Below are 20,525 nucleotides of genomic sequence, written 5' to 3' on the forward strand. Positions count from 1 at the left end.
CTACATGATGGCGACAACCGCTTGCCTACCATCTCTCTGGTACAAGCTGTCGTCCGCCAAGAGCTTGCAAACCTTGGTTTCCAGCCCGTCAGCCCTGTACGGTCTTCACCACCACCCGAAATCACTGCGATTGCTCCTGGACGACCTTCGTACTCCTCTCCACGTCGCCGAAACCCTAACGATTGGCGGACAACCGACGACAGGCCCATTTGTTTCAATTGCCACCGCATTGGCCACATCTCCCGCCACTGTCGAAATTATTGGTCCCGTCGCAGCACATACCGTCCTCTCAGCTCCCACCGTGACGACGAACAGCCCAGCCACTACACGCCCCCTCCAGCCCAGCACAGTGCTCCAGTCGACGGCCAGATTCCCCGCTCCAGCCGCTCCCCGTCCCCCCTGCGTCGACAGTCCCGTTCGCCCCAACGCCGTCGCTCCTCTCCTGGCCCCTACGGACGCTCGCAAGCGGAAAACTAGACGCTGCAGTGTCTGGAGGTGATGCTGCAGTACAGCCCCAGTCCCAAAATCCTCGATTAGCCCTTCGCGCACACCATAATTTGCTCGCCATTCACGTCGATGGAGTGCCTGTGCGAGCCCTGATCGATACAGGCGCGCACGTATCCGTCATGAGTTCAGCCCTACGACGCCGCCTCCGAAAAGTACCGTATTTTCTGGTGTATAAGACGCGGTTTTTTTTAAAAATCTTGCTGGTGCGTCCTATACAAGGGTGCGTCTTATATGCGAATTTTCCGGTTTTTTTTGCGAGTTCAGAAATTACTCAGGTTCATGTTCAAGCTTTTTCCACAGAAAAAATATTACTACCAATAACGCGGTTGTAACATGGTTAATACTTCAATACGGGACCGCCGTGCGAAACTTTTTTAGGTGAACTTTATCATAAAACGGCGGGGTTGACCACTTCCGGGATCTTAAACACGCGGCCGTTTCGGAGGCCACAAGCAAAGGTAATGTAAAATGACAAAAGATAGCGACAGTCGCGCTTCTCGCCATTGTCAAGACAAGCCAAGAGAAGGCGATGTTTTTTTTTTTTAGTCACCCTTTGCAAGTAGGTAGTGCGAAGAGAATGCTTCAGACGCGTTGCCTTTTCGATAGCGCATCCGAAGATGAAGACTTTGAAGGTTTTATGTAAAAATAAATTGTTATGGACATAGAGTTCTTTCTCTTTTTTTTTCTTTTGTGCTAAAACGTGGGCTGGTATGGCGTGAGTGTTGCATTTTTCGATCACTTAGCGTTGCTTAAGAACTTCTCACACGTACGGTGCATTTTGCGATGGTCGCATAAGCATGTTTAATTAAGCCTCACTAGCCTAACTGGGTAAATGGGGGTGCGTCTTATACACGGGTGCGTCTTATATACCAATTTTTTCAATGACACCCTGCATATATGGCGGGTGCGTCTTATACAAGGGTGCGTCTTGTACACCGGAAAATACGGTACTGACCCCTGCACCCAAAGCCGTTCTCCGCGTTGCCGACGGCGGAACGCCTCATGTTGTTGGACTATGCACAGCCCGTGTGACCATATCCGGCCGCCATACATCCGTTCTGTTCTCTGTTCTGGACCAGTGCCCTCATGAAGTCATTCTTGGCCTCGACTTCCTGTCTGAGCATTCAGCCCTCATTGACTGCGCCACTAATGTTGTTCAGCTTGACCTTCCTCTTTCTGCTGAGTCGCCGTCCCCAGTTATACACCGTCTTTGTGCTGTCGACTTTGTCCGTCTACCGCCTCAAGCCGCAACTTACATTTCTTTCTCATCTGTTCCCCCTGTACCTGATGGTCACTACGTAGTCACTCCGGAACTTGACGTCGCCCTGACGCGCAGCATTGCGCTTCCACACACTGTATTTACAATGTCGGCCAACCGAGCGTACCTTCCGGTCCTGAACTTTGGTTCATCCATCCAACCGCTCCCGCAAGGCATCTCACTCGCCACGCTGTGCCCTGCTGCCGAATGTGTGATATCAGTGGTGGACAGCTGCTTACCTTCCACTCAGCAATGCCGGCTGCCTGCGGCCCCATCAACAGTGAACCCAACGGACGACTACGCCGACATGATCGCTTCTGACCTACCGCCGCTGCAAGCTCGCGATCTTAGGTGCCTCTTATCATCTTTCCGCGACATCTTCGACTTTGATAGCCGTGTTTTGGCTCGGACCTCTGTGGTGACGCATCACATAAACACCGGTGATTCCGCTCCTCTCCGCAGACGTCCGTACCGAGTGTCCAGCGCCGAACGCACCGTCATAAATCAAGAGGTGGACAAGATGCTCGCAAAAGACATCATCGAGCCCTCGTCAAGTCCTTGGGCTTCACCAGTCGTCCTGGTGAAAAAGAAGGACGGCAGCTGGCGCTTCTGCGTTGATTATCGGCACCTCAACCGCATCACAAAAAAAGACGTATATCCACTCCCAAGGATCGATGATGCATTAGACTGCCTCCACGGCGCCAAATATTTCTCTTCAATTGATCTTCGATCGGGGTACTGGCAAATTGCCGTTGATGAAAAGGACCGCGAGAAGACCGCCTTCGTGACGCCTGATGGCTTATACCAGTTTAAAGTCATGCCGTTCGGCCTCTGTAACGCCCCGGCTACCTTCGAACGAATGATGGACTCCCTTCTTCGTGGCTTTAAATGGTCCACTTGCCTCTGTTACCTAGACGATGTTGTGGTTTTCTCGCCTACTTTTGCCACGCACCTCGAGCGCCTCTCCAATATTCTGACAGTATTTCGTAACGCCGGACTTCAGCTGAACTCATCGAAATGCAAGTTCGGTCGTCGCCAACTCACTATTCTCGGACACCTCGTTGACGCTTCTGGTGTACGCCCAGATCCCATCAAAATTAAAGCTGTGAAGGACTTTCCTCTTCCAAGGTCGTCGAAAGATGTGCGCAGCTTTGTCGGCTTGTGCTCGTATTTTCGCCGTTTTATCAAAGATTTCGCCGGCATCGCTCGTCCCCTCACCGATCTTCTGAAGAACGACACCCCCTTTACTTGGGGCCCTGCTCAAGAGAACTCATTTTCAACCCTCGTTCATCTGCTGACCACTCCGCCCATCTTAGCACATTTTGACCCGTCGTCTCCCACAGAGGTTCGCACGGACGCCTCCGGATATGGCATCGGCGCCGTCCTAGCCCAACGTCAACAGGGTCAGGATCGAGTCATCGCTTATGCCAGCCGCCTACTTTCAGCCGCAGAGCAAAATTACACCATTACTGAGCGTGAGTGTCTTGCCCTTGTCTGGGCAGTGGCTAAATTCAGACCCTACCTGTTCGGCCGTTCATTCGCTGTTGTCACTGATCACCACGCTCTCTGTTGGCTGTCTTCACTAAAAGATCCCACCGGTCGCCTTGGTCGCTGGGCATTGCGCCTCCAAGAATACTCATACTCCGTCGTGTACAAGTCAGGGCGCCATCACCAGGACGCTGACTGTTTATCCCGATACCCTGTAGAACCACCTGACCTAGAGGACGCTGAGACCCTGCCCTGCCTCTTCGCTATCTCCGATCTTGCCGATATTGCCAACGAACAGCGCCACGACTCATCTTTACGTCCTATCTTTGATGGCATCCGTTCTGCAAACCGATCTCCGTCTCTGAACCTTTATGGCTCCAGAACGGCATTTTGTATCGCCGAAACCTACGCTCCGATGGCCCTCCGCTCCTGCTCGTGATACCCCAACGTCTACGCTCTTCTGTCCTTCAAGAACTGCACGATCTGCCGACAGCCGGTCACCTTGGCGTGTCCCGCACGTACGCTCGGGTGCGGCATCGCTTCTTTTGGCCTGGTCTCCATCGTTCCGTCAAACGTTACGTGGCCGCTTGCGACCTGTGTCAACGTCGGAAAAGGCCCTCCACTTTGCCTGCCGGTCTTCTGCAACCCATCGACATCCCTCCGGAACCTTTTCACCGTGTTGGCCTCGACCTTCTTGGCCCTTTTCCGACGTCCCTCTCCGGCAACAAGTGGATCGCTGTCGCAACTGATTATACGACTCGGTACGCCATCACGCGTGCTTTGCCGTCCAGCTGCGCTACCGATGTTGCCGATTTTCTTCTGCAAGACGTCATCCTTCACCACGGCGCCCCTCGTCAACTGCTCACCGACCGCGGTCGTTATTTTCTATCCAGAGTAGTTCACGACATTCTTCGTTCGTGTGACACGCAGCACCAGCTCGCGACAGCTTACCACCCACAAACCAATGGGCTTACGGAAAGGTTCAACCGCACGCTCACCGACATGTTAGCCATGTACGTATCGCCAGACCACCGAGATTGGGACGCAGCCTTGCCTTATGGGACATTTGCATATAACTCTTCCCTTCATGACAGAACAGGCTATTCTCCTTTCTACCTTTTGTTTGGTAGGCATCCCACCTTGCCTTTGGACACACTCTTGCCGCCTTCTTCAGCCCCCACCACTGCTTACGCTCGGGACGCCATCTCCCAGGCCACGCTGGCGCGCCAAATAGCACGTAGTAGGCTTCAAGCCTCACACGTTTCCCAGAAGTCAGCCTACGACCGCCGTCACCAGGCCGTCGAATTTACCCCAGGATCACTCGTCCTTCTCTGGACGCCCTCTCGCAGCGTCGGTCTCTCCGAGAAGCTCCTTTCGCACTACCGTGGCCCTTACCGTGTCGTGCGCCGTGTTACCGACGTGAACTATGAAATTGCTCCCCTTGAAACCTCGCCATCGTCCTCTGGCGCCACCACCGACATCGTCCACGTCTGTCGCCTGAAACCTTATCACGACGCTCATACGCCGCCGCCCTAACGCCGAGACGGCGTTTCAGCAGCCGGGGGTCCTGAAGCGGGTAGACGACGACGACAAACAGCGATGGCACGAGTGGGAAGAGTAGAAGACGACAACGAAGTTCGGACTGTGTTCTCGGTGCCGCTCGCAGCTGTTCTTGTCTATTTGTAAATATCTGTAAATATATTCTTTCCCGCAACAGTAGTGTTATAGAAGAGGCATACAGGAACTAGCACACACTTCAAAATGATGGAATATAATACAAAATCCCAGAAGGGTACTGAAAATAAATACCAGTGACAGAGGTAACTTATTACGAACAATCGCTATTACAAAATATTGAACAGTATTAGACAATCTAAACAATTTGTAGTGTAAAAGGATAAATTTACGCCGATTACCGATCAGATGATGTATACAGACAAGACGAATGCTTTGCCGTTATTGACTGGTGAACGCGCAAATAAATAAGATGAATACATCGCGACGTTAAACCTCCTTGACATTCCTGAAAGTTGAGGGGCAAACCACTTTATGCTTTACGTGTAACTCGTGTCATCAGCGCATCACAGTGTACCGCAGTTCCAGTGAATCGTTGCACTCACTTTACGATAAGACTAGAATCCAAACTATAAATAAACACAATGACAGGTGATGCAGCTTGACAGCGTGCTGTTAAATCAGACAGAACTAATATGAGAAAGACATCGAAGTTATCAGCAGATAGTGTAAAGCATCGCTTGCAGCCACTTTGTCAGCGGTGAGCAGCGCAGTTTCTAAAGGACAGTAACACTAGTAGACTCCCCTGTGCTCTAGCCAAAAATGGAAGGGGTGAATTAGAGAAGCCGTTCTCGTTTAAGAAATCACAGTTTTGCATCTCTACTCATGTCACATGTCAACTGCACATATCTTGAACTGGAGTTTGGTGACCGGTATGAACAAATGACTCGGTTCTGTGATATTGCGGCTCAGCGCACTTACGGGCGAAGGGCAATTACAGAACGGGAAACGCTGGCCGCCTATACTGTTGGTGCATCGGGTGTTCACGCAGTAGTTTTTGTCATGTCACCACCTCATGCCTGCGGAAATTCGTCGTTGCTATACCCAGGGGCAACTTTCCGTGGCACTTCAGCAGAGGCTAGGCAGGAAAGGGGAGCAGATGGGCCTTTAATTGTCCCCATGCTTTGGGGAGTGGGCTGCTCAGCGCTAGTGACCCCGCACCGTCTCTTTAACTTCAGCTCTTTCATCGCTCCACACCCGTTAGTCCGAACAACAATAAATGCACCCCCCAGAACACGGGGACAAAGGCCCGTCTCTCTCCATTGCCTGCTTAGTAAGTTGTCCCCGAGTATAGTTACTAGATCGCACAGGTTACTTCATAAAGATTGCGTATCACAGCAAATGCACGTCATAACTTACTCCAGCGCCAGCGCTGACGTATAGGCGAGTTATAAAGCAAGGCGTGAAGACGCCTGCCCTATCAAAGCACTTCTGCACTGTGTGCAATGAACAACGAACGAAGAAAGGAAGACCATTTAATTTGTCTTCTTACGTTTTTATGTTTCACTTTTTATTGCATTTAGGCGGGCCAAGAACTGGAGACACAATACCTCGTGATTGACTTTGAGAACTTCAGCCTGCGTCATGTCTACTCCTGGCAGGGTAAGCAACTGTTCGTGCTTGGCTTCGTTGGACGTTTGCATCCTGCGCCACACGTTACGACCTTTTTTTTTTGTTTAGTCGATGGAAAGCCTCACTGTACCACCACCATATGGCTTCCGATGGGTGCCTTGACGCACGCGCCATTTTACCGCCTGGCTAGCTATATGAAGGGTACGTGGCTGCACTATGGGTTTGTACGTCTGTGCAATGAGCTCGCTTTGTTTTCTACCTTCGAACTAGGCTAGCGGTGGGCTCATGGAGGAATGGCGCTGGAAAGAAGCTTGAATTCGGCTTCCCACAACAAAATCACTTAGCATGCAAACGTACATTTTAAGCAGTCTTCTTTGTTTTTCAAACGAAGGACTCCCGAACTTGGCTTGGAGACGGTGCATAGAATCGAAGTATACAATATATTTGGGCGCACGCACGCACGCACGCACGCACGCACGCACGCACGCACGCACGCACGCACGCACGCACGCACGCGCTTTAATATTGGTGTATGCCCGGGCATTTCCAGAATAGTCATGCTGGCATAATTCTTACTTTTTGTCATTTCCGAAATTCGACTGCACTCACGGGGCTATAACTTGCTGTGCAAGTAATGCAGAAGAACTTCTTGCTGGGTGAGTTGGTGCATAGCTTTCTTGGGATGGCGTTGCGCACACGAACAAACATACACAGGAAAGAGCAGACGACAGATAGAGCGCAAGTCGGCCCACGTTTCCTGTCTCATGTGGCTGATACAGATGGCCTGTTTGGTAAGGCGGCCTGGTGCAAACACCGCATCTTTCTGAGCCATCATTGCCTCAAGTATGCAAAATAATTGTATTCACAAACAAACAAACAAACAAACAAACAAACAAACAAACAAACAAACAAACAAACAAACAAACAAACAAACAAACAAACAAACAAACAAACAAACAAACAAACAAACAAACAAACATCTAGGCAAATAAATAAATATATAAATAAACCCTTTTCCCAAGGTGTTTTTAGGTGGATAATGCAAGGTATGAGAGATAGGGATACATTGTGCGAGATAGACGTTTAATACAGAGAGTTCCACGTGTAGCCCCCATCCCGATAAGGGCGTGCTGCCACTCGATTAGTGAACAGTAAATGCGAAAGACAATTCTCAGTGCTATACCCAGGTAGCACCGAAACATTGCGATAATGTTATATTTTTGTTACGCTCAAATGTTTTTTCAATGTCCTTAATGTCCTTTTTTTCTAATGTTTTTGTAATGTTACATATAAATGTTCGAATAACCTTCCCCAAACATTCATGAAACATGTAAACAACATGAATGGAACTTTCTCGAAAATGGTGAAGCAGCCCCGCAAAAGCATGCAGGCCTGCCAGTGGTGACGGCACACAACTTACAACACTTAACAAGAACCAACAACAAGAGCGACACCTTCTCCACTACACTACAGCACAGCAACTCGTATTCACTCACCTCCAAACGGATATCATGCCGCCGAGCTTATATACTCGCTACTGCGGGATGTCCCATGAGTGACAGTGGGGAATGGGTAATAACTAAAGTTTTGTGACAAAATAATGGGGCTCTTCATGTAATCTATGGCGAGTACTATCTAAGAAATGTGGTTACAAGGTACTGTTAGTTGAAAAAACATCTTTACTCTAAGAACAGTGAGAAAATGTCTAGAAATCCGTGCTCGAAATATATTTGCAATGTTGTTTTGTAGTTGCGACTCTAACATTATAATAAAATTTAGAAGATTATATTAAAACAACGTTTGTTTAGAATGTGAAAATAACGTTTCCTATGTAACTTATAACGTTATATGTTAATTTTTAATGTTAATGTAAAGTTACACTGCAACATGTAACATACTCCAACTTACATAACATTTTTATAACACTATTCTAATGTTCGGCGCTACCTGGGTATCTATTATAGAAGTATTACTGGCCACAATCGAAGAATTGACATTTAGTTTGTGTCAGTCATCATTATTTTTATATGAGCGTAGAAAAATGAGCAGGAAAGAAGAGAACGGACAGACTGACGGCTACCTTGAAAACAAACCTCGGCTATCTCAAGGAAAATACGACTGACAACGCATTCGGAAAAAAGTGGAAGAAAGAAAAAGAGAAAGCGGCCTTAAGTACAGAAGAAGAATAAACACAATACATAAATTTATTAAAAAAAAAGAAAACATCCCGCCATGTCCGTTATCGCAGCGAAACGGGATGCGGCTGACAAGCCAGCCATCTATGCGGCTGTCAAGGTTTAGCGACATGCAAAAAAACAAAAGTCTAAAGCTCGACTCGAGGAGCACTAATCGTTTTACTCTCAGGAGTTCCTGTCTGTAGTCTCTCGACCCCCCTCCCCAGCTTCTTCGCTATACCAGGAAGCGTCAGAGGTGGCTGGCGTCATATAGCACGTTACTTGGTGTTTCATTAAATACGTTTTCTCTCTCGCTCTGTCTTTGTTACCAGGAAGAAATTTCAAGGTAACGTCGAATTTCTTTTCCTGGTTTGTAATGGTTATTTCTCTTATTTTAGTCTAGCAGCTGTTGGTCTGCTTATGGTCAGTGACGTCAGCGCTAATTCTGTTCTTTTCAAAGGAATCCTTTCAGAATAATCTTGTATAGTTACCGTAACAGGATGCGAATTATGTGCAGACTTGTTTTGCTTGGCAGTACAGCCATGAAGTCCATCACGGACATGCTGCAAATGATGGAGGACCACTTCCCGGAATGCCTGGAACAGTGCATAGCCATCAACGGTGAGATTCTTTGCCAACACGGACAGACGAAATGATTTTGGCAGCAAGCAATAGCAAATGTATATGGACAAATTTTTTAAAAGGTACCTCGATCCCAGAGGCGGCAGTGTTCTGTACCAAGACATTTCCTTTAGTAGAGTCTATATTTCAGTACGGCGGTCTGATTCCGCAGTATGACAGCGAGTTTCGCAGGCTGCATCTCCTCTGATAGAATGAATAGACAAAAGAAAAAGAAAAGAAAGAAGTAGAAACAGCTTCCTCTTTAATCTCTGGGCGTCTAGAAGATTGTTGTTGCAATGTTTTTTTATAGGCTTAGGAACTAAAACAGCTACACGAAAAGAAAAAGAGTTAAAGGGGCCCAGAAACACAATCTTAGTTCACTGTTTTGCCTGTTGATCGCATACACTGAGTTACAATGGGGCTATTAGCGTCGGTAATACCGCGTATATTCCGTTTTTTAATATCTTAATATCCTCCCAAAAACAAATTCATGGCTCTGATGGTGTCCCCACACAGTGGTGGGTTTTAGCAGCGGTGGCAGCGGATATGACATCACCTGGCGCGAGCTTGATGGTTGGACAAACAGTAAGTATATTGCAAATTGTAGGAATATATAGAGACACATTTTGTCACCTGTCGGTGTTTTACATTACATCAACAAAAACAACTTGTTCGTCTTAGATAAAAGCCCTGAAAAGCAAGAAAAATAAAAATACACCACCAGGGGCTCTGGCATGGAAACGACGCTGCCAGTCTCAGCAGGAACGAGCTACAGAGAGCAGGCAACCATGGAGTGCAAACTTCCGCGACGTGCTCTGGCAGGCTGTTTTGATTGGTTGCGCCAGGTGCCGTCATTGGGAGAGCGAAATAGGAGTGGGAAGCCCCGCCAAAATCGAGTTGAGGGCAGCGCTTTGTTTGCTTGTATTTTGAAATTTCTTCATTGAATAACTCCCGTTCCTGTGCATGGATTCCTGTAATTCTTTTTAATTCAGCATCTGTGTGACATAAAGAATCCGCCTGAAGTATAGCCGGTATCCCCCCAAGCAGTGTTTCGCAGCCCCTTTAAGTGATAAAACAAGAAGAGTGAAAGAAAAATTTGGAGCACAAACAAGAAGGAAGTGTGTCAAGCAGAGCGTAAACCGATGTGGGAAGTCGCGTGCAGCCCAGTCCGCGGGCTAAGGATTCGTCATGTGAATGCCCTTTAAAAGTGCAGTCAGATGACAGAGCACTGACTAGATTTCGCAGGTGATTAGACGTTACGCGACGTTTAGTTTCGTTTCCTGAGGTCTCCGCCACCTCATGATGGTGAACCGCGGCGAAAGGTCGCGTTCTGGTCTAATCCTCCTGCCGCCCTCGGCAAATGTGAAGGTCGGAGCATGTGATGATAAACGAATTAGACATGCGCACGGCCTTTAACCTGTTATTAGCCACCATAGAGCGACATTCATCAACATGATCGCGGTCCAGGCGGGGACCTCACGGATCAGAAGTGGGACGCCACGTGATGCCTAATCCGCGGATGAAAAACGATCCGTGAGTCTGTCGTCTTAATTACCCTTCAATTACCAAAACTATATAGTCTTGGAAATGTCTTTGTCTCGTTGGCGCAGCGCCCATTTTTTTCCCCATCGTGTGGAAAATCGTGCGGCCGTTCTTGACCCAGAGGACAGTGGACAAAGTGCGAGTCTTCGGCAAAGGTGAGTATCCTGACGACGCCCCTGATTACTTATCCCGAAAAAAAAAAACAAAACGAAAATACTATTAGCTTATTCGGGCTCAAATTTCGTACAGAAGTGAAATTTCGCGGACAATTTTATTAGAGCAGACGGGCATTCTTGGCGGGCGCACACCGCGCTGCCGGCGTAATGCTAGTGCTTCGGCTCGAAAAAGTGAGTCCAGGGCGCTGCTACAGAGATCGAAGGAAGAAAGGGAGGAGAGGTCACGGGCCTGTCGACTGGTTTCAACTGGGCCACTATCACCGCCTGTGCAGACAGAACAGAGTTGATAGAAACAGATGCCAAAGATAAGATTAAAAGAATAGGCGTACGTCTCAGCAACCATGACCGCCGAACCGATGACATCGGCTGATGCATCAACAGATACCCGCAATACCACTCTGTCACCTGTCATGCAGGTCTTTGAAGCTTATACAAAAGGCCACTTGCTCATGTACTCGCAACAGTTAGCTTGCAGTCAGTGCGGCAGTAACAACAACAGCGCTGAAAACATGCTAATTTCGAACGCATTGTAGCACAAAGAGGAAAGCAAAGATTTTAATAAAAAAAAACATACGAGAGGTAAATTTTATCCACTTATGGATGCACATCACGAGATGACCGAAGACACACTCCTTGAAAACGTTGCAGATTTTTATCGTTTTGGAACGCGCAGGTTGTCTCTCTTTGGCATATCTCTGTTGCGTTCGAGCACTGTACGTGCTCCTGTCCGCGCTCTCACGTGCTTGTTGTATCCGCTTTCGTGTATGGTTGGCTCGTGGCGTGCAGGAAATGTCTATAAATGCGGCTGTGCCAACGCTAACATCCTCCTTCCTTACATCCCCCTGACCGACCTCACCTGGAACGCATGGCACTACTGGAAAGTAAATGATATTCTAACAAAACGCAACCAACACGATCACCTCTTATTAGGACGAAAGCCTTACTAGGCCCATGGCGAGAAAAGCCGGCGGCGCGTGTATGTTTTTAGTTACTGTGTGTGTACTTGCAGATGGTTTATGGTTTATTCGTAGCCGACTCAGGCTATGAGGGACGCCGTAGTGGAGGGCTCCGGAAATTTCGACCACCTGGGGTTCTTTAACGTGCACTGTCATCGCACAGTACAGGGGCCTCTGGAATTTCTCCTCCAAAGAAATTCATCCGTTGCGGCCGGGATCGAACCTGCGTCTTTTGGGTCAGCAGCAGAGCACCATAACCACTGAGCCATCGCGGCGGTATAGAAAATCCTACCGAGTGCAAGAAAATATGGTTACGTCATTAAGCGGCCGCAGGACGCACACAGCAAGCCACACACACACACACACACACACACACACACACACACACACACACACACACACACACACACACACACACACACACACACACACACACACACACACACACACACACACACACACACACACACACACGCACGCGCGCGCACGCACACACGCACGCACGCACGCGCACGCACACGCACACACACTGGCTGACCTAAATGTGGTGCCAGTTTTCCCGACTACATTCATACCTAAATTGTGCGCAAACGTCTGTCGTACATTGCTCCGGATGGTGCCATACGATTTCTCTTTTCGTTGTCAGCTTACATGTGCTAGTCGAGCTGTTACATGTGTTAACAGCTAGTTGCGGCAGGGATTCGAACCGAAGACATATGCAACTTCAGTTGTATGCCTTATCTTACAATTTTTCAACATTCGAAATTTTTGTCTGAGAATGCTGAACATGTCTCTTGTGCCATCGCTTGAACAATTCGATTGATTACCTAGGTCGTAAAACATTCATAGCTCATACAGGATTAATACAAAACGAATTAATCGTTTTTATGCGAGAGCATACTGAGCTTTCTATCAAGGACACAGAATTTGATTCGTACAGGGAAACTTAACTTTCGAGTAAAATTGGGCAACTTATGAACTTAAGTAAAGCTGCTGACGGCTCTAGTTGGTTTTAAAGGCGTGATTCCATTATTGCGTTACTCTGGGTACGAAACAGCAGGGACAAAAACACAAAAACCCGGAGTAGCGCAATAACGAGCTGAAGCATGAAAAATTGCCGCCGCGGTGGCTTAGCGGTTATGGTGCTCGGCTGCTGACCCGAAAGACGCGGGTTCGATCCCGGCCGCGGCGGCTGGAATTTCTTTGGAGGAGAAATTCTAGAGGCCCGTGTACTGTGCGATGTCAGTGCACGTTAAAGAACCCAGGTGGTCGAAATTTCCGGAGCCCTCCACTACGGCGTCTCTCATAGCCTCAGTCGCTTTGGGACGTTAAACCCCATAAACCAACCAAGCATGAAAAATTGGCAATGGTTAAACCTGGAGGATTGCGAAAGCAACGAGGAGAGAGAGAGAGAGAGGCGATGGAGAGCGCGAGACAGCGGCGGCGGCCCCAGCACGCTAGCTATGCGCCGCTACTGCGCATGCGCAACTGGCGAGCGCGGCGGCGGCACCTCTGAATCACTCGCGCAGCGACGGCGGTGGCGCGCCAGCTGTGCGCCGTGTGACGTCACTGATTCTCGCGCATGCGCAGTATGGCCTTTCGTCAGCTCCGCGAAATGGCTCGGCGACTCGCGTAGTGTTGCTTTCGCAACGAAAACCAAGTTGCACTCTGTCAGGGATATTTCATCCCCTCCTCCTCAGTACCCAGAGTAGCGCAATAAGGATGTGTGAAATAGGATAACAAGTGAATGACTGACGAACTTGAATGACACGACCTGCTTTTCATGGTGAGCGTCTCGTAATGTTGTACATGGTTGCCATCCTCACAGCCGACGCGTGGAAGGAGCATCTCTTGGGAATCATGGACGCAGCCTTCCTTCCGGCTCATTGGGGCGGCGACATGGTGGGACCCGACAACGACCCACGGTGCAGACACATGGTTGGTACATGCTGGCACGACCAAAGAAATCGTCAGGCAGAGCGCATATATACCATATGAGAAGTGAGATTTGCGCGCATATCACCACGAGGGAGAGACCGGGAGGAACAAATACACCAGGACGGGTACTGGCCTTCCCTGTCCGCCTTTCGTCTTCGGTAGCGCTACAGGGCAGACAGTTGGTATAGTTGGTATGATGTCATGGTAGTTCTTAGCGCACTGAGACAGAACACTGCGCACACAAGGCAAGATGCAAAAGCACTGCTACATTAACACTACATTTTACAGCGAAGCTGTACGTTGGTGGCTCACTTGTGGTGTGAGCGGTGCATTGGCGTAACAGAACTATTTCGTGGTGGTCTCGTTACCGGTTGCGTCACCGGTAGCGAGAGACCGTCCAGGCGTGCACCTCACAGGCCTTGGCAGAGTGTTCATTTCATCGGGAATAGCAAAATCGCAAAGTCGCAAATTCCAAAAGCATAAGCAGCGTTGCTGGTAAAACGAGTTAATGAGAACACGCGAACACGTAATCGTAAAGGCATTTTTTTTAACTTCAGCTCACAAGTAGTTGTGCTGAGCTTTGTAAGAATGATTACAGTGCTGGAGAGTGGCTTCAACTCTAACAAACCTTCCCTTCTTTGCCACTCTACTGATAACGATATTATTCGGCAAACATTACGCAAACATTCTTGCACTTCAGTTGGCGCTTGTATGTGCGAGAGAACCATTTGTCCCGTGGTTTCCTTGTCATCGGGCTGCGGTGCAGGTCAACTACGGCGGCCGCTTCGAGGAAGGCATTGATCAGCTGTCGTGCTCCGTGTTCGCCGAGGTCGGTGCCCAGCAGCAGACCATCGGTCGCCGGGATCGATGGGAGCTGCCGGTGACCGTGACGAAAGCGGGCGTGCACCTCAGCTGGCGCTTCCAGACCGCCTCCGGAGACCTGGCCTTCGGACTGCGCTTCCAGACTGGGGAGTCCCTTCTGCCGCTGCAACGACTCGAGGCCTGCAGCCACATCCCGCAAGAGGGCACATGGCGCTGCGATGTACCGGGCACATGTAAGATATGTTGTGTGCGATGCACCGTTGTGTCCATCTTCGCTTAAGCGCAAATATAGGGACGCATACATTTCGGAGAGCTGTGGAAATGTGTACGGCGCCGGCTTTGACTGTAATGCAAAGCTTTAACGACGAGGCTCTTAGAAAACGTGCCAGACCAACACGTCAGACTACATGTCAGACTACATGTCAGACTACATGTCAGACCAACTGGCCCAAAGCTTCCCCTTGTTGAACTCTTAGAAAACGGGCTGCTAATCGACATGAAGGAAGCCAACGGTCGCTGAAACCAAGAAGCATAGGGGATATGTCTTTTTTTTTTCATTTGTAATATTCATTAATGGGAGATTAATAAAGGGGAAGAAAAACAACCACATGCCGCCGGTGGGGTCCGAACCTACGACCTCCGATCGAATTACGTGGCACTCGCAGTAATACAGGACGCACTACAATAGTACTTGATGCCGGGCTTGTTGGTTCATGCTACAAAATATTTTCACAGCGCAAAAAGGCACACCACAGGAAAAGGAAGAAAGAAATGCACAAAAAGAGCGCCAACTACGAAAAGAATTTATCGCGAATTATACGCCAGTACATTATCATAACAGGAAAACAGCATGGTCGCGATTTATCTACAGGCCAGTTCATTATCACACCCAGCACGAGTCACATATTTGAGAACATGAAAAGCCTAATATCTAATATGACAATCTACACATGTCCGTCTAAAAAAATCCAGTTCCCGGGCGCTGAGCTTTACCGACGTAGTGATAATGCCTTTTCCTGTGGGGTGCCTTTTTGCACTGTGAAAATATTTTGACGCACTACGTCCGCCGCTATGGATGAGGGTGGCGCTGGTGAACACTCTCAAGGTTCGGTTGTACTACGCTTATATACTCCCGTAATCCGAAGATTGGACGTCCGTCGCCGTAGCTTTGTTGATAGAGCACCGGACGCGAAATTCTGAGGTAGTGGGTTGGGATCCCACCGGCGGCATGTGATTTTTTCTTCTGCTTTTATTGTTCTCCCGTTCATGATTACTTCAAATTAAAAAGAAAGACATCAGTGTGATCAGTGTGTTTGGAATCGGAACATGCACGGCGTTTGCGCGGTGTTTGTACGCTCAGTGTCCGACCATGGTGTCGCACACTGACTTGTTTTGGATGACGTCATGAACTAATTTGACATCAAAGGATGAAATGTATGGCAGATTATAGCGCAAGTTATTATTTTACATATACACCGGATTCTTTTACCCTCGCACGCAGGCTGCGGGCGCGCTCGTATGGATGGATGCATGGATGGATAGGAGCGCCCCCTTTGAAACGGGGTGGTGGCATTCGCCACCATGCTCAGCTTTTCTTTCTTTATTTTTTTTTGTTTACTGTGTTGGCAATTCTCATTAAGATTCGCCATCATCTTTACCTACGGTTTCCTACAATTCTAACCTTATGCCACATATCTGCTTTTCAGCCACCAATCCTCCAATCGCTTTTTGCTAACTTCCACTGCAGATTTATATAGATGACCATTGTTATCTTTAAACCCTAGGGCCTCAGAAAGAGTGACTGTGCCTGCATCGACATCCGGATGGATACCATCACATTTGATTATGAGGTGTTCAATTGTTTCCACAGATCTACCACACACTGCACATGTGTCATCTTCTTCGTTAAATTTCTTTTTGTAGCTGCGCGTTCTAAGACACCCTGACCTAGCTTCAAAAAGTAGGGCACTGCCTCTTGAGTTATCATAGAAAAATTCTTTCCTGATCTGCCTTGTCCAGTATCGATATAGCTCTACACTACGTTTCTTTTCCATCGAATTCATCCAATTTTTAACTTCCGCGTTTTTAACCTGTCGTTTAATGCTCTTTCTTTCTCCGTCCTCATGACCGGCATACTTATTGGTTAGCTTTCTAGTTCTTTTCCGCCACTGTGAGTCAACGCTCTTTCTCTATAAATATTTAAATACCTTAGCTGCCCACCTGTTATCGTCCAATTTCCTCAGGCGTTCTTCATGTAGTGTTTTACTCTTAGCTTCCCGCGCTTCGAACGATGCCCAGCCCATATCCCCTTGTACTGCCTCGTTTGTAGTTTTGCCGTGGGCACCTAGTGCTAATCTTCCAACAGCTCTCTGATTTACGTCTAATCTCGACTGAACTTCTGCCCTTAAGCACAGAACGGCGTTGACGAAAGTAAGTCCCGGTACCATTATTCCTTTCCAAATACCTCTTAGTACTTCATATTTGTTGTACCCCCATAATGCCCTATGTTTCATTATCCCGGCGTCTCTTCGTCCTTTTGCCCTAAGAGCCTGTTCATGCTTTTCCGTGTATATCTGCCCTTCGTTTAGCCATATCCCGAGGTATATGTATTTGGCCACTTTGGGTATTTCGTGGCCTTGTATTGTAAGCACCTGATCAGTTGTATCGTTAAAAATCATCACACCGGATTTAGTTGCGCTAAAACTGAATCCTAGAGCGTCTCCTTCGTCTCCACAGCAATTAACCAAAGTTTGTAAATCTTCCTGGCTATCTGCTAACAGTACAATATCGTCCGCATACATTAAACCCGGGAGTCGCTGCTCAACTACATTTCCGCCTAATCTGTCGGCGCGCGCGGCCCTAGGGACTGCGGGTCGCGCCGGCGCTGCGCGTAGAACGCGTGTTTACCTGTTCGCTTCTGCCATTGTTGTGCTCCATCAGCTAACTTATGAGGTCGTGTGCTGTGCGTCACTACTCACATTTTCCCTCTTCCAGAGAGTACTGCGGTTATCTTGCGTGCAGTTACTCGTTAGCGTGACATCCGAGGGTAGTCGACCAGGTAGTGTGGGGACTGGAAACCGGTTCTTTTAAGCAGATTTCTGCGCTGCCGTGTCGTTTGTTGTCGCCTTTTAGGTGCGCTATCATCTGTGATAATTTTATGCATCAGAATGTCGATCTATTGATTTGACTCAGTGCAGTAACTGGATAGGCGAGCTGCAGACTGAAGGTTGTCCCGACGAAGCGCGTGTTTTCGATCACCAGTATGTGTTCGGCATCCTTGCGTTGAGCTTGCTCTTGTTCCCATTAAAAACACTTCGTGCACAGGATTGTAAGTACGACCGCTACCAGTTTCAGTTGCTCTTTCCGCACGCATGTCAGAGAGATCGGGGGGGGGGGGGGGGGGGGGATGGTAAAGGGTTTACCGTAGTATCTTTCTGCTGCTGGTATCTACCTTAATCATAGGAAATTATGCGCGATTTCATTACATTCTTTCACACTTAGCCAAACGGCTACGCAACGATCTCGCACGCGGCGAGAGCTGCCGAATAAAATAAATGCGACTTCGGACCTCAGAAATCGTGAAAGCTGGCTTCTCTGCTAATATCGATTCAAGCTTCGATAAATTTAGCGAAAGTATGTTTTTATGCACCAGGTTGCATAAACCATGTCAAAATTTGTTTTCTTTTGGCGCTGCGACACAGTCGAGCTCAGAGCGGTAATTTGTTGATAAACTGGCGCACCACGCAGGCGACAAGAAAGCCCTGTTTGTCAGGGGTGCTTTGAGGCCAGTAGGAAGGATTAAGAGTGCATGGGAATTGGAACTGCATGCTAGCCGCACGCCTAATGCTTGATATTGAACAAAATGTTTTCTTTGCGGCGGAGCACCAAGACGGTATAGCGATATAAGCACGAGCGTGGTCTAAGCTCCGACGCAATTAGCGTGAATGTCAAACTAAATGCCATTAAAACGCATCAATGTTATCTCTTTGATAGCGTAAATACTTCCTGCAACACAGCCACGCCGCGGAAGTATGCTCGGCAATGTTTCTTTAGCGCCCGAAGCGCTTCTGTATGCAGGCGCGGCCGTGGAGCTTCCGCAGCACCGCAGTCCCCAAGAAACGCCCGCAAAGAAATGGCCGCGCCGGGGAGCGGCTCTGCATTCTGGTCTATACTGTTGTCTCGCAGAGCGAGAAATGACAAGAGTGGGTACATATACAATGATCATGATACGGCAATAAGTGAGCAAAGGAAAGAAAAAGAAAGCAAACATGGGTACATATAGGAGTAGGTGGATGTAGAAATTATCTAGTTACAAAGTGCGCAAAAAAATTTCATCATCATATATGATTCGGTAATTTATGGCTAAATTCAGCATATTGGAGATATGCTGCAATATGCTGCAACATTGCAATATGGCAGCAAGTTCGGAGAAGACGGAAGCGTACACTGTGCTGTCCTCTGTTGAGCATTTTATTCTGTAAGCATGCCTGAACTCGCCATGCAGTCTGTCTTTGTAAAATATCGAGACGCGTGACGTTCAGGATTGCAAGCTCCATCCCTCCCTTTATTCTACTTTGTACTGAAACTGTTCATTCGTACTCTTTGAACAGTTTTTAAGCACTGTTTATTGGGCATGTAACGTAAACACAAGAAAAATTTCCTGGCAAAATTTATGCAAAATAAACGACCTATCGTGAGCACTTACACCATTCTATTCCTCGCCGCAGAAAAGAATAATTTTCTTGCGTTCTCTTTTTTCTTCGCTTTTAAGTGACCTCCGTTGTTATGCGGATACTTTGTTCTGGTCAAATGGCTAGTAGCGTATGTCGGGCATGTTGAAAACTTCCTCGCCTGCTAAACGGGAGTGAACAGAGATGCCACGGTGTAAAGCTCATACTCTCACGACAGAGCTTTCCAGAGAATCACAATGAACGTATTGTTCATGGTCGAGCATAGGAAGGCTCCGTTTCTGCGTTCGGGTTCTACGTAAACGGCAATCTTTGTGACTCATCTCTTTACTTGGCGCAGATGTCCTGGAGTTTGACAACACCTACAGCTGGTTGAACGGCAAGACACTGGCCTACGTAGTCAACGTTCACACACTCTAGAATTCCTGCTCAAGGCTCGAACCTGAAGACAGCATTTATCAACGGGCGCAACTAATAAAGCACATGCTATTAAACTTCCGCATGCTTCGGCATGAATGGGTACTATTGGTTAGGGATCGTGCCCAGAAGTGGCAATCACGAAATCCTGCTGGGGTAAGTACATTCTAAACAGGAATATACGCCCATAGGGGAGTAAAAAGGGCGCAAGTTGTCCTTTAGCCCATTCCCTTTTATTAAAGGGAGTGCTCTAGAAGGCAGCTTTCTCTTTTTTTGCTCCTTTGTTGGGCTTTCGATTGGGAGACGTTGACCTTGTACAAGACGAAAGTTAGTGACTCGCCGACAGGAATGATTTGCAAAGGTAGTCAGTTACTGCATTTCAAAAAATAAATAAATAACCTAGTGCTTTCGTGAAGTGGGCAGCGAAGGCACTTTTTTATTTTTATTTATTTACTTCACTTGGCACAAGCCTACAAACACCGCAAGCATACAAACATCGGTAGATTTTGCTCGTGGAAGAAACTTCGCAGCTCTTCCACCCTACTCACATTGGGATTCTAGGTGTGCCCTCAGCGTCTTCGGATCTTTGATTAGTTGCCTAGAGTTGCCCGCCTCGTCTTCGGAATGGGATTTCACCCAACTAACAAAAGCACATTGTTGCTGGACTGGTCCGGGAGATGGGCAATGGGTTAGTTCACAGATTACCTGTGCCGTGGCTTCTGGGAAGTTCATCGTTCGGGCCTTTCATTACTACCTGAATGTTTTCGCTTCGTACAAGACGCAAGTCATTG

General features: G+C 48.1%; 1 protein-coding gene across 3 annotated transcripts in view; it reads left to right on the forward strand.

Annotated features, from left to right (window-relative positions):
- Window positions 1-19,805, forward strand: part of LOC149360000 (SEC14-like protein 2) — a 45,245-nt gene extending 25,440 nt beyond the window's left edge. For all 3 annotated transcript variants that reach the window (XM_089572114.1, XM_089572115.1, XM_089572116.1), the window contains 6 exons: window positions 6,352-6,430; window positions 9,115-9,195; window positions 10,806-10,892; window positions 13,698-13,807; window positions 14,574-14,862; window positions 19,658-19,805. In XM_089572114.1, the coding sequence (XP_089428240.1) occupies window positions 6,352-6,430; window positions 9,115-9,195; window positions 10,806-10,892; window positions 13,698-13,807; window positions 14,574-14,862; window positions 19,658-19,737 (726 nt within the window). In that variant the 3' untranslated portion in view covers window positions 19,738-19,805. The remainder of the gene's footprint in view (window positions 1-6,351; window positions 6,431-9,114; window positions 9,196-10,805; window positions 10,893-13,697; window positions 13,808-14,573; window positions 14,863-19,657) is intronic.
- Window positions 19,806-20,525: the final 720 nt, after the last annotated feature.

The sequence above is a fragment of the Amblyomma mixtum genome, chromosome 2 (assembly GCF_055824585.1).
Source record: "Amblyomma mixtum isolate Tamu chromosome 2, ASM5582458v1, whole genome shotgun sequence".
Taxonomy (NCBI): domain Eukaryota; kingdom Metazoa; phylum Arthropoda; class Arachnida; order Ixodida; family Ixodidae; genus Amblyomma; species Amblyomma mixtum.